Genomic DNA, 13942 nt, shown 5'->3' on the forward strand with positions numbered 1-13942 from the left:
GTAATAGCAGTAACAGTAATAAAATAAATAAATAATAATTTAATAAATATAATAATCATATATTAGATATTATCTGATCATTATTTTTATTGGTTATTCCTTATCCCAAAAAATAGAAAAAAAACTAAAATACAAGCCCAACCAATGCTCAGGTCTTAGTAGGCTACAGTAAAAAAAAAATGAAAAAATGAATTAAAAATTAAAAATATTTTTTGGTATGAAACTTAATAAATCTAATCAACATATAAAATGAAAATGGTTCATTTTACATATTTGCAACCTGAAGAGAAGATGTGTCTCATGTTAATTCATCAACATCACTGCATAAAAAGAAAAAAAAATTAAAAAGCTAGGCTAAAGCTCAGCAGGGGCGCCAGCCCATCATCATGCATGGATCATGCTTACGCTAATGTGTGAAGACGGAAATATTTTGAGAACGCTGTGGTATTTGGGAGAAAAAAGAAGGCAGTAATACAAGTAAGACAAGATGTAGAGGCAAATATAAAAGGCAGGGGTGTCAAACTCATGTTAGTTCAGGACCACATTCAGCCCAGTTTGATCTCCAGTGACCAGTAAGACCACAGCATAATAACCTATAAATAACCACAACTTCTAATATTTCTTTGTTTTAGTGCAACAAAAGTACACATTTAAGGATTTATCTTTTTACAAAACATTATGAACAACTTGAAATTTCTGAAGAAATATAAATTCAATTTCAACAACGACAAAAGTCAGAAAAAAAAGACAAAAAACACCAAAAACAAGACAAAATACTATAAAAATGAGACACAAAACGACAAAAGCAAGAAACAAAATGACAAAAATAAGACAAAAAACACAAGCAAGCCAAAAACAAAGCACAAAAAGACAAAAACGAGAAACAAAACGACAAAAATATCTAACAAAAGTCAGACAAAGACAAAAAACACAAAAACAAGACAAAATACTACAAAAATGAGACACAAAATTACAAAAAAGGAGACAAATGACACCAAACAAGACAAAACATGACAAAAGCAGGAAACAAAACCACAAAAAATAGACTAACAAGACAAGCGGTAAAAAATGAGACAAACGACAAAAAACAACAAAAACAAGACTAAATATTGCAAAAATGAGACACAAAGTGACAAAAGAACAATGAACAATCTAGTATTTTACTTTATGATCTAAACAACTTGTCATGGTCTAGAAATTATTTTAAATTTATAGTTTTACTAATTTACAGTCTGCAGTTAATGTCTTCTCTGGAATTTTTACACTTTACAAAGTCGTCCTGCGGGCCGGATTGGACCCTCTGGAGGGCCGGTTTTGGCCCACGGGCCGCATGTTGGACACCCCTGATCTGAGGGCTACAGATAGTAGGTTTTTTTTTTTTTCCCGGCCCACCCAGCCAGTGCCGGCTCCATGGTTCAGAACATCCAGAAACTTTTGAGCAGTAGTGTAGATATACACTAGAATAGTCATTTACCACATCAACAATATCTAGACCAGGGCTCACCAACCTTTTTGAACCTGAGAGCTACTTCAAGGGTACTGAGTCGTACGAAGGGCACCTTGTTTGATACAAACTTCCTCAACAGCAAACTTGCACCATCATCTTTAAATAATAATAATAATAATGAAAATAATATGTAAAAAGACTGTCTGATCACATTTATGTTAATTATTCCTTACAATAATTATTAACAACGATTTCCACAACAATGACAGTAGGAAACACACACACACACACACATATATATTGAAATCTGTTCCAATATTTAAAAGTCAGAGGTATCCCATCTCTGAAACTTTTGTAAATATCTTTCTTGGCAGTTTTGTATGAATCAGCATATTTGCAGCACTTTGTTCAAAATCACACCAGTTACATTTCTGTGCAAATTATCACTTCTAACATTTTTAGGAAATCATTAACTGTCATCAAATCATGCTTCATTTGTGCAAACCACTACCTTTGTAACATTTTTGAACAATTCATGAACTCTGTCCCATGTTTGTACAAATTATCAGTTATGGAAGAAAAAAAAAATCAACTCTTTCACATTTTGAAATGAATCCTATCACATTAGTATTAATCACCAGTATTTTTCACCAGCATTGCAACATTTTTAACAGAACATAACAACAAATCATTACATGTTTTCAACAAATTATTTTCCACATTTTTGTGTAATGGCATGGTGTTTTGAATGACAACATGTGTTACCTCTTTCTTTGTCTGTAAATGTGTGTTAGTGGGAAGCCTGGCATTGCAGAACTTATCATGTCTTACCTTTACCTTGCAGCTCACAGTTCAGATGGTTCAGTTTCCCAGTGATGTCCGTTAAAAATGCCAGGTCAAGAATCCACTCAGTGTCCTCAAGCAGCAAGGTGTCCTCCCCTTTGGATTGCATGAACTCTTTGATTTCGGCCAACAGTGACAAAAAACGCTGCAAAACTGTTCCCCTGCTGATCCATGGGGTTTCTGTGTGTAGTAACAGGTCACCATGTTCAGCTGACAGCTCCTCCAGCAGCACCTTCAATCTCCTGGTTGTCTGGCTTTGGAGCCATTTATGATCTTCACCACACGAGTCATCACATGATCAGATCCGGCCACTTTTGTACATACATATGTCCTGCTGGTGAATGATGCAGTGGTAATGTAGGAATGTTGGGAAGTCTGGATCACCTCTGCATCGTACAATGAAGCCTGCATGGCGACCCGTCATGGAGGAGCCCCATCCGTCGTAACTAAAACAAGCTTTTCTAATGGTACATTTTTCTCCACGAAGAAACTTTTCACCGCGTAGTAGATGCCAAAGCTGGCTTTAAGTCCCGGCTTTTCCTGTCCGTAGTGCGCATCCAGTCTGTGCTAGCAGGTGGCTAGTTAGCATGGAAGCTTTGTAGCGGCTAAAGTAGCGTTTATACACATTGTGTCGCTTTGCCGACACAATAGTCGCCCCGCAAATACATACATTTATCTTTCACTGTCGTGAAAAAGAACTGTTCCTCCCAGTCATCGTGAAAATAGTGTTTTTTCTTTCACTTCTCTGTCATGTTTTGGGGGTAAAAACCACATCTAGCTTCCCAAAGTGTCTGCGTCCGGACGCTTCAGAGTGACGTGGTGGTTTGACATGCGCAGTGAAATCTGACTCGGACAAGATCAAAGTTCATTTACACCGAAGACATTTTTTAAAAAATATATATATAATAAATATTGTAATGTAAAATTTGCATTAATGTAAGTATTTTGATTTGAAAAGAACAGCAATTATAATTTTTTATAAGGAATTTCATGGTGACTACTGTTATTTTTAGAACGTGTCTGGGGCAACTCACATGGTCTCTGCAGGCAACCGGGCACCGTGTTGGCTACCACTGCTGTAGACTGTATTTCTGACTAATTTAATGTTATCTTCATTGTTGTGTACACAGTCATTCATCCAGAGTGTTGCCGCTCCTGCACACTGTCGTCTCCTGAGAGAGGCTATTACAGCGAGCAGAGACCCTCTTTTATCAGCGTTGTCATTCAGAAGAAGCTTCTGATGTACTGCGGCTTCACTCTCCATCTACTTGTGCCCCCGCTGCTCCACCACTAATCCCTCATCCCTCTCATCTGGAGTGTCACCGCAGTGATTCCCGGCCAAAACACCCCACCAGAGAGCAGGAAGCTCAATGAAATATTTAGTGCTGCAAGAAGCCACGTCTAGTTGCATCTCAATCCCTCGCATATGCTCATCTCTCATCTCTCCTGCTAGTGGGGATGCGTTCAGGGACCCGGTGCCTCATCCGTAAAAGACGCGCACTGTGAAATGTACTCCCTCCGCCACAATTACAGCACACAGCTGCAGCACAAACAAGACACGGGGGAGTGCGGAGACAAGCAACGGAGAGAGGAAGAAAGGGGGAAAACTGTGGAAATAGACGGGAAGGGAGGGCTGGAACGAATAGAGAACAGCAGTGAGAGACGCCAGCGGGGATGAGAAGGAGAGGAACACAACGTAATGCAGAGGAGTCAAACTCATCTTAGTTCAGGTTCCACATTCAGCCCAGTTTGATGTCCAGTGACCAGTAAAATCACAGCATAATAACCTAGAAATAACAGCAACTCTAATTTTTCCCTTTGTTTTAGTGAAAAAAGTCCATTCTGAAATTGTTAATGAATTATCTTTTTACAAAACATCACGAACAACCTGAAATTTCTTCAGAAAAATAAATTCAGTTTCAACAGCATTACACCTCAGTTTATCATTTCCACATTACAACTTCCAGATCACAGAGTGTCTACAAAGGAACACAACATTTAGTGATAGGCATCCATTTAGCATTTTATGTTATGAAACAACATAAACAAGACAAAATATCAGAAAAATGAGAAACAAAATGACAAAAATGAGACACAAAACAACAAAAATGAGACAAACGACACTAAACAAAACAAAAAAGAGACAAAAAATTTGCCAAAAAAGTTCCAAAATGACAAAAAAATGGACAAAAGATAAAAATGAGACAAAAAAATGACACAAATGAGACAAAAAAATGACAAAAACGAGAAACAAAACAACAGAAAAACGACAAAACACAAGCGAGACAAAAAAACAACACAAAATGACAGAAATGAGAAACAAAACGACAAATAAAGCAAAACACAAAATGACAAAAATAAGACAAAAAAACACAAGCAGGACCAAAAGGAAACACAAAACAACAAAAACGAGAAACAAAATGGCAAAAACATGAGACGAATGACAAAAATTAGACAAAAAAAGACAAAAAAAACAACAAAAACAAGACAAAATATAAAAAATGAGACACAAAAGAACAAAGATAATCTAGTATTTTACTTTATGATCCAAACAACTTATCATGGTCTAGAAATTATTTTAAATTTATAGTTTCACAAATTTGCAATTTGCAGTTAATGTCTTCTCTGTAATTTCTACACTTTACAAAGTCGACCCGTGGGCCGGATTGGACCCTCTGGAGGGCCGATTTTGGACCACGGGCTGCATGTTTGACAGCCCTGATGTAATTTGTCCATCTACTCAGATATATCTGAAAATGGAGAGCCACTTGTAAGAAAGAGAAAAAAAGAGAGAAACACGAAAGACAGAAACAGAAGCATTTCTTGGACAGAAAACCTTCCATTCCCTTTGTTTTGAATTATTAAGTCAGGATCAGACTGTGGTGTTTGATATGAAGCTTCTCTGTATCATTTCATCAGTTTTATCCACTCAGCTGACATGTGTAACAGATGTGTTTTTCATGTCAACAGGCAGATTTGGGGTCTTTGATCAGACGTTCTGTCTTTAACATACAGCGTTTCGCTGCATGCTGGTGTCAAAGTTTTTCGCTCACTTTACAGTGGAATAAAACAGGAAGCTTTCATCCTGTTTCATGCTTTTAAGCAGCGGCCCTCGGTGCTATCAGATGACATTATGACATGAAAGAGGAGGGCTTTATAGTGAGATGACGAGCTGTTTTCCGTGAAATCTGACCTGCTGCTCGTGCAGTAAAACGCAGCAGATTTCATTTGGAGCTGTAGTGATGTTTCACAGTGACTGTGGTGAAGATGCACTGAGGTCATAAAGCAACATTCAGACATGCATTCGTCAGTCTTTGTCTAGGGATGGGCATTGTTTCAAATCTTTGTCTGTATGAGGACCCAGGACAGGTCTCTAGTGCTTTAGTGATCTCCTGCATTTTTATCTTGTGCTTCATCAGGAAGAACTGAATTGTCCAGTACTGAAGTGACTCCTTTTTACTCCCTGTATCTGTGTTGTGTTGTGTTGTGTTGTGTTGTGTTGCTGCAGGTTGGGGGTGGACGACCGGTCCCTGGAGCGTTCCCTCTCCAGGTCAGGCTGTGAGGTCCACTGCTTCGATCCCAGCCTGAAGCAGCCTCACCTGCAGCAAACTGAGATGTGGCTCCACCGGCTCTCCGTAGACTGGAGGGATCCCAACCCAGCCGTCGTGGCCCAGCGTCAGTACGCCAGCACCAAGAAACTAGCCACCATCCTCAACGACTTCGGACACAGGGAGGTAAGAGGCAGCAGTGCAGGTCTGTATAGACATGGACACGGTTGATAAATGAATCCTACATTCTACCATAATCACACCTTGAGTCTTGTAAAACACATTTATTGTTACTGTGTCAGCATTACTCATATGCTGCCTGCAAACACAAGCCTGATCCTGTGCACCTCAGCTGAGCTGAGCTCATGGTGATTCATTCCTCTGTTGTCCATCCCAGACTCCAGGTGAACATGTTCCCATACATGATTCTGTTCTCCTCCTGTAAATATTATCGTGCTGAATTATCATCCAGTTGTGGTGCTGAACGTTACCTCTTCAAAGCTCCCCAGGGTTCGTGTTCCACCTCACCAGATAGCGATCTGCATACATGATCAATCATACGCACCAAGCCCACCGATAGCATGCATGCTAATAAACACAGCTACAGATCCAGAGAAGATGTCTGTTTGAAAAAACAAGCTGGAGGATAATTCAAGGTCAAAGGAGCTGAGCTGCTCTTAAATAGGTAATAAAATCACACCCTGAAGGCTGCAGATTCTTTTCCCTTTTATTTCTTCCTGACATGAAGGTAGCTTAGCTTTAGTAATGAAAAACATAATACCAAAAAAAAAGGAGATTTAAATTTTATTTTAACGGTTTTATTTGAAATTCAATTTGGTCATCAGGGGGTGGGACAAGAGAAAAATGGCATTTTAGGGGGAACTCCAGACTTATTTGGTATTTAAAAATATTTTCAAACATTCTTTTCTCTTAGTTTTTTTACATTTGGTCTCAGGACAAGTACATTTACACAACAACAGCATGTTTCCTTATTTTGTACATGGATTATTTGAAATTTGATGGGTGGGATGTAAAATGTCCTCCAGTTCTGGAATGATCCTTATCCACATTATTCTTCTCCTGAGTCATTCCTTCTGGTCGTCCTCTGATTCCTAACAGGCAGAGGTATGATTTCATTTTCCTGTTAAGGGGATTATTAATTGTGTGTGTCATTTATTTCCCGAAAAAAGGCTCTCAGAAGAGAGAAAACATCTGACGCACATTGTAACCCTTCTCACATCTAGAAGTCATGACTCTAGTTATGTAAAATACTGCAGCTAGAAGCCTTTACATTATTCCTATAACATAAGAAGACAGTTTGTAGAAAAAGGGAAAACCCCAGCAGTGTGTTACTTGGGGTATTGCTGTGCTCCACTCGCTGCCACAACATGATTTTTTGATGCCATCACTAGAAGTCACCAATGCCAGAAATGTTCTGCACAAAGTAGCTTTAAACTGCTGTTGACATTCATTCAGGCAGTATAAAAAACAAGGATGCAAGGCGTCTGAACAAACTGATTAAAAAAGCTGGATCTGTGGTTGGAATCAGATTGAACTCACTGGAGGATGAGGTGGAGAGACGTGCACTTAGAAAGATGGAGGCCATTCTGACAAACCTGGATCATCCACTTCATATCTGCCTCAATGAGCAACAAAACATTGGTGGACGACTCCTATCACTGCTGCAGGACTGAAAGATTCAGGAAATCTTTCTGTCCTGCAGCAATCACACTATTTAATTCAAAAGTAAACAGATGAGACCAGACAATTGAATTTCCTTTCGGGGATTAATAAAGTCATAGTATTGTATTGTATTGTAAATTAGACCGTGGAACAGAATGCAACTGATTTCAGCTCAGAGGTTTGAGTTTTGAATTCCTTCTCTGCAGCCGCAAACAAAGCAAACCGGCTCATACAAGGTGTTTGAATAACTGTGAAGATGCCGTCAGTGGGTGATGTGATATGAACAGAAAAAGTACTGGCATGTGTACAGTATGTGTGGGTGGGTTTGTGCACCACGCTGCTTTATAGATGACAGAACTCACCTGTTTTAAATGCAGAGCCACACACACGTCCTTGTAATGAGCTTTTAATGCGAGCACACAGTGTGCTGCAGAGCAAGCAGCAGGCGTCAGCGGCAGCAGAGCAGCTTCTCCTCGTCCAGCCTCTGAAACGGGAAAGAGAGTCACTCGGAAAGGTCAAAATATGTGCAGCATTACTTATCTGTGCCAGTTAAAAGCTACACCGATGACTCATTCAGAGAGCGGCGGCGACCAGCTGAGAGCAGCAGACTCTGTTACCACGGGGACAAATGTCAGTAGCAGGAAGTCACATCCCATTTGGTGAAAAGAGCTGCACACTGGACCATTGATCATGTCAGTAATTGGAAAACACAACAGTATCAGTGCTGCCCAGTGGTGCCATCCTGAATTAAATGAGGCGCCGGCAAATTACAGGCAGCAGCAATCTAAACAGTTTGCTCATTTCATAAGTAGAGGGGCAAATCCTGCACTCACCTGTATGCAGGTTAAAGTAGATGCTCAAAGACCACACATTGGTGACTTCTGAAATGATTATCTTGCTCGTCTTTGTTAGGATGCCTTTGGGAAGCTGTGCACTGATGTCAGAGCAGTTGTCGAGGTGTTTCTAAAGAGTAGGGAATCAGCAAAGAAGTCTAATTAAATATCCTGAACTGGGATCCACTCGCTAGTGGCAGCCCTACTAATTAAAGCACATAAAACATATAATAACAATAAATTCCAGATAAGCGCTGATGTCTGGATCATTGGTTTACAAGAGAATTCTGTGTAATTATTCTGACATCATTGACTGTGTGGAACAAAGGGAAAAAGTAAATAAATGTCTTGCTAGGATTTGCCCATCATGAAATAAACACATTTCAGGCCAATTAACAAGCCAGAGTGTAAACTTTCATTTAAAGTTATGTTGTCAAATCTGCAAACTTGTTTGTTTACAAAGACTCCCGCAACTTTTCATCAAAAGCCTCTCTGAATTAAAATTTATCCCAGTGTGCTGCCTAATCCTGAGCCTGCTTTATAGAAATAATCACAGTATGACTCATTGGGAGGAGAGGAACTAAGAAACACAAACTGTTTAGAGCAATCTCACATTAATTTTCAGCAGTAGAGGCCACAAATCTCTGTGTGTCCAAAGTCAATCTACAGTAAATAAATGAGTCTGTCGAGGCGCTACAGCGAGGCTGATCGGTCTTATCAGTTTAGAGTCCTGGTGTGTTTGTGATGCGACACAGTGGTCTTATTAATTTACTGGCAGAGATCAGGATTCAGAATGAGTTTAAAATAAATGCAGGTTAATGATGTCAGGTAGAGACTAGTGCTAGGAAAACCTGCTAGTACAGGAATTCAGTTATAACACAGCGGACGAGCCGTAATACTACTAATCAGAGATGCAGAACCCATTGATTAATGTTCAGAATTAAACTGCCGGATGAAAAATTAAAAGAAATCTGAATGTTGTGAGCACAGATGAGGTTCAACATGTTTGGTGGGAACTTGGCCAGGACGACCACAGTGAATGCATAGTCCTGACAGCAAAGCATGGAGGTGGGATTGTGATGATATGGGGATGCATGAGTCCAAAAGGTGTTGGGGAAATTAAACACATAGAAAAGGTTGGTGAATTTGTCCCAAAATAAGGCTTAAAATCGTTCTCCCCATGTTACGTCTTGCAGTGCAACAACACGACTGGTTGGCTGGTTCTCCTGTTACAAAGCAGATGATTGGCTTTTCGGGTGCAGTGAACAGATTTGTCCAACATCTGGCATCTTTGGCATTATTGAATTCTACCAGAGATTTTAATTCAGGATTCTTGAAGCGGCGAGTCTCTGTCTCGTAAAGTCTCGAGTTCAGCTTTGAATAATGACCAAAACATGGGTAAACATTTAGAAAAAAAAGGTCACCAGTTCACATGTTACCCCTCATTCTAAAAACAATAAAAATCTGTACAAGAACCATGTTGTTGTCACTTACAGTAGGTTGTATGACTGTCTATTTCTTGGTTAAGAGTAGGTAGCAAGTTAAGAAATAGTCCAGTAAAAAAACCTGCAACTTTGATTTTTGTGATGACTGTGCCTTATCTGATCTTATTCCTTTAAAACGAGGCGTGTTAAGTCCATGTATTTCACCCCAGTGACTAACGAACACATCTCACTTTGCTCTTCAACCACTTGAACTGTCACCACACCTCAGTTTCTTCCAGCATAGTTAAGGAGCATTTAGCGTGGCTAACTCTGCACAGCAGTGGAGCAAAAGTCATCTTTCCAAAGCTCCAACACCATATGGACTTTGCTCACAGCGGACAGGAGTCTTGCCAGCGACTGCAATTTCTCCTGCAGAGAGAGTTGATATTGGCATCATCGGATCAGGGACCGTCGAGGCAGAAAGGCAATTTATATGAAGTCCACTGGAAAAAAATGTTTACATCAGTCAGACGGAATGAAGCTGGATGAGCAGTTTACTCCCAAAAAATCAGCTCAACAAGATAAACACAGCATGATATGCACATATAGAGACTGAGTGAAGACGCTGCTTCTCAACGATGCCGCGTCTTTCTCCATTACAAGATTTCTGGCCAATTAGGTGCATCTTCCTGCTCGTGGGAGTTTTGAGGGAGATCATGGGGAGGATAGAGGATAATGTTTGGACTTGTTCTCTGCAAATAGCTGTTTTGAGACATATTCAGTTCCACTAATGAGGCCTGGAAATTCTGTAGTGTTACTGAAGGCAGCAATTGGCGAGAAATCTCATGGCCACTTTGCTATTGGAGATATCATGGTGCCAGATGTTTAGTTGAGGAAACATTTCCCACAGTTCAAAACTCGCTCAGAGAAGCTGCTATCGTTAATGTAATAATCTCTGACATTTTCTGGGTAAATCTTAATCTCTCCTCGGGTCTTATCATAATTAATTTCATGGCTACATAATGTACTACCTGAGAAAATGCTGAGACACTGGAGAGCCTCGAAGGCATAAAAGGAATGCTGCCAGTGAGACTTTTAAACTCATAAAGGTCAGACAATGGACATCTTTAGCAATCTGTTAACCTAAGAGAAATCCTGAGGTCCTGAGGATACGCATTAAACATTGAGCATGCATGAGTCTCCTTACATGAATATGACCTGAGGGTGCTATTAACATTCATCTTACAAAGCATTTCCAATCTGCTGTATCACAGCAAGCCTTGTCAGACTGCTCCTTCGCTCAATCCATCACCAACATCGCTAACGCAGGAACAAATGCCAAGCTTCACTTACTCCTTTTCATCTTTTAATAGCTTTTGCATTTAATAACTCCACAGTTTAGTGAGTGCGACATTCATTTACTACAATAAAAGTGCTTTTTTTTTTCTTTTTACCTGCAGGTGGATGTGCTGAAAGCAGATATGGAGAGTGCTGAGTGGAAGATTTTAGAGAACTTGGTCCTTGAGGGAGTCCTGGATTCAGTGGGTCAGCTGCTGTTGGAGATCCACCTGCACTGGGCTGGCTTCGAGGTGGGCGGCGACGACCCGTCAGTGGTGCGATACTGGTTCAGCCTGCTCAAGGAGCTCGAACACGCCAACTTCCAGCTCTTCCACGTGCACAGTGACCCAAACAAACCTCACCTCTTTCTGCATAAGAATGTCTTCAACGCCAGCAGTGCTTACACCTTGAGCTGGGTGAACACTCAGTGGAAACCAAGTAGAAATCAAAATTAACTGTTATCTCCACTAGAATAGCCTGTAAATGGACACATGAAAGGTTGTGGAATTTGAGCACAAATTCCTTCTAGAGCACGGCTGCCCTCCAACCGACCGCTGTTGTCCATCCATCCTCTAAACACCACTTAATCCACATCCAGGTCCCAGCTGCCTTATGGCACTTTTCCACCAGCACCTACTCGGCTCGACTCTACTCGGGTTGTGAGGTTTTCCATTAGGACGTAGTTCCTGGTACCAGGTACTGTTTTAGTACCTACTCGGCCGGGGTTCCAGCAAGATGAGTCGAGTCGATAATGTGACGTCTACAGAGTGCAGGCCACTGATTGGACAGAGAGTGACGACACACGAGAGCAACTCCTTCACGAAAACCCAACCTCGCATTTTTTTAAAAAAAACTGCTAACAGCGACGGTACGCATTTACTCTGAATCTGACAAAAAGCCACAGACCGAGCAGGAGGTGTAGCATCGCCTCGATGTCCTCCATTGTTGTGTTGCGTTTGTGTCGCACACAAATGACGTTAAGGGACTTCCAGGCCGCCGTGCTATGACGACTCCACCCACAATGATGAGGTACTCAACTGTAATGGCAAACGACCTAAACTGAGTCGAGCCAAGTAGGTGCTAGCGGAAAAGCACCTTTAGGGTGAAGGCAGGAAACCCCCTGTCTCTATATGTAGCCCTGTGATAGACTGGTGACCTGTCCAGGGTGTCTCCTGCCTTCGCCCTAAAGGCTGGGCTATGCTATCCACACAAACGTGACGTGTGGAAATGAGACGCTTGGAAATCCACTCAAGAGAACATGTGGCTTTATACTCCATGCTTCGTCTGCTCCCAAACTGCAGGGGGCAGTGTTTCGCAAACACACGTCTACCTAGTCTACTCTTGTACTAGAGTAGAAGTTGTTTGCCATTGTTTACACCATTACAACATGGCATTTTACCAAATAGTTGCATTTCAGCAGTTAGTTTTAATTTCACGCCATGAATTGTCCATAACCCAGTTACCACAGTGATCTCTGTGTAATGAATCATACGAATGCCTGTATTTATGAACTTCTGATGCTAGGAGCTCCTGTTGTTCTGCCAGTTTTCCATGTGTCTCTGTCCACACTGTTAGAAAAATTTGGAGGTGCACAACACGGGAGTTTTCCCCTTGAGAAGGGGCGTGTGAGGGGGTGTGGCTGCTAAAATGATGTAATTCATCCGCACAGAGTCGCATGGACCTCGCGGATGCATCAAGCAAGCTTAAGTTAGCTGGGACTGATAACCCTAATGAGGATAAAGCGGTGTATAGATAATGGATGGATGCTTTTGGACTGTGGGAGGAAGCCGGAGTATCCAGAGAAAATCCACACATGCACCAGGAGAACATGCAAACTCCATGCAGAAAGATGCCAGGAAGACCAGGATGTGAACCGGGGATCTTGTAGCTGCAAGGCGACAGTGGTAACCACCAAGCCACTGCAGCCCCGCCGTCATCTAGCGTGAGCTTTTTACAAAGCTAAAATCCCTGCTCCTACCGATCCTTTCCTGGGATAATGACCTCAGCCATGTAGAGAGGCAGAGTAACTGACTCCAGAGGCTCTGCATTCTACCTCATAGTGGCGGTGTTACTGGCTGCAGGTCAGCCTCTTCATCAGTCACCATCATCAAGGCCCCGTCTGAGCCTGGATTACAACCAGAAGGCCCCACATGAAATCCACAACTCACAAAACGGTATATGAAAATGAGTCCGGTCTGGTCTCACTGACAGTAAGTGAATATTTGAAGGAGGACATTTGAGCTGCTTAGAGAGACAAAGAGAAGGAGGGAGGACTGTGGGTAATAAAGGCAGAGAGATGGAATCTGTTTTAGAGGCAGAAGAAGCGGATGTTTCCCTGCAGCTGAACCCTGATGACTATCTGGAACACGAACCATGACGATAATCTAAACAATAGCCCTGTAATGCCTCCATACTTGTACACACGGCTGCCTGTTTTAATGGGGATGTGTGGGCGAGCATGAGAGAAGAAGACAAAAGAAAATATGAACTCCAATTATTCTTTTTGCATATTGCAGTTTCCTTCAGTTATAATAGAAAATAACAATTTAGATTCACACAAAGACGAATGTCATATAATTGGCAGTTGTTTTCTCTTCATTATCTGTGCTGCACAGTCAGAACACTAACAACAAACCTAATCTGAAAACGAAATACTGGCCTGAAAAACCCAAAGATAATGCACAAGTTATTCAATTAATGCCATCTGTCAAAGCTCTGTTGATACAGTTTGATAAAGAGAGACGAGGCAATGAACTGTCTGGGATTTCTCTTCATGCTTCTTTGCTGGCTTATGAATGAAGAAATAAACTTTTCCCAAGGAAATAC

General features: G+C 41.2%; 1 protein-coding gene across 1 annotated transcript in view; it reads left to right on the forward strand.

Moving 5' to 3' along the window:
* mettl24 (methyltransferase like 24) overlaps positions 1-13939 on the forward strand; it is a 55051-nt gene extending 41112 nt beyond the window's left edge. The window contains exons 4-5 of the mRNA XM_055016132.1: positions 5799-6024; positions 11239-13939. Of these exons, the coding sequence (XP_054872107.1) occupies positions 5799-6024; positions 11239-11571 (559 nt within the window). The 3' untranslated portion in view covers positions 11572-13939. The remainder of the gene's footprint in view (positions 1-5798; positions 6025-11238) is intronic.
* Positions 13940-13942: the final 3 nt, after the last annotated feature.

This window comes from Amphiprion ocellaris, chromosome 12 (assembly GCF_022539595.1).
Source record: "Amphiprion ocellaris isolate individual 3 ecotype Okinawa chromosome 12, ASM2253959v1, whole genome shotgun sequence".
NCBI classification, from domain to species: Eukaryota; Metazoa; Chordata; class Actinopteri; family Pomacentridae; genus Amphiprion; species Amphiprion ocellaris.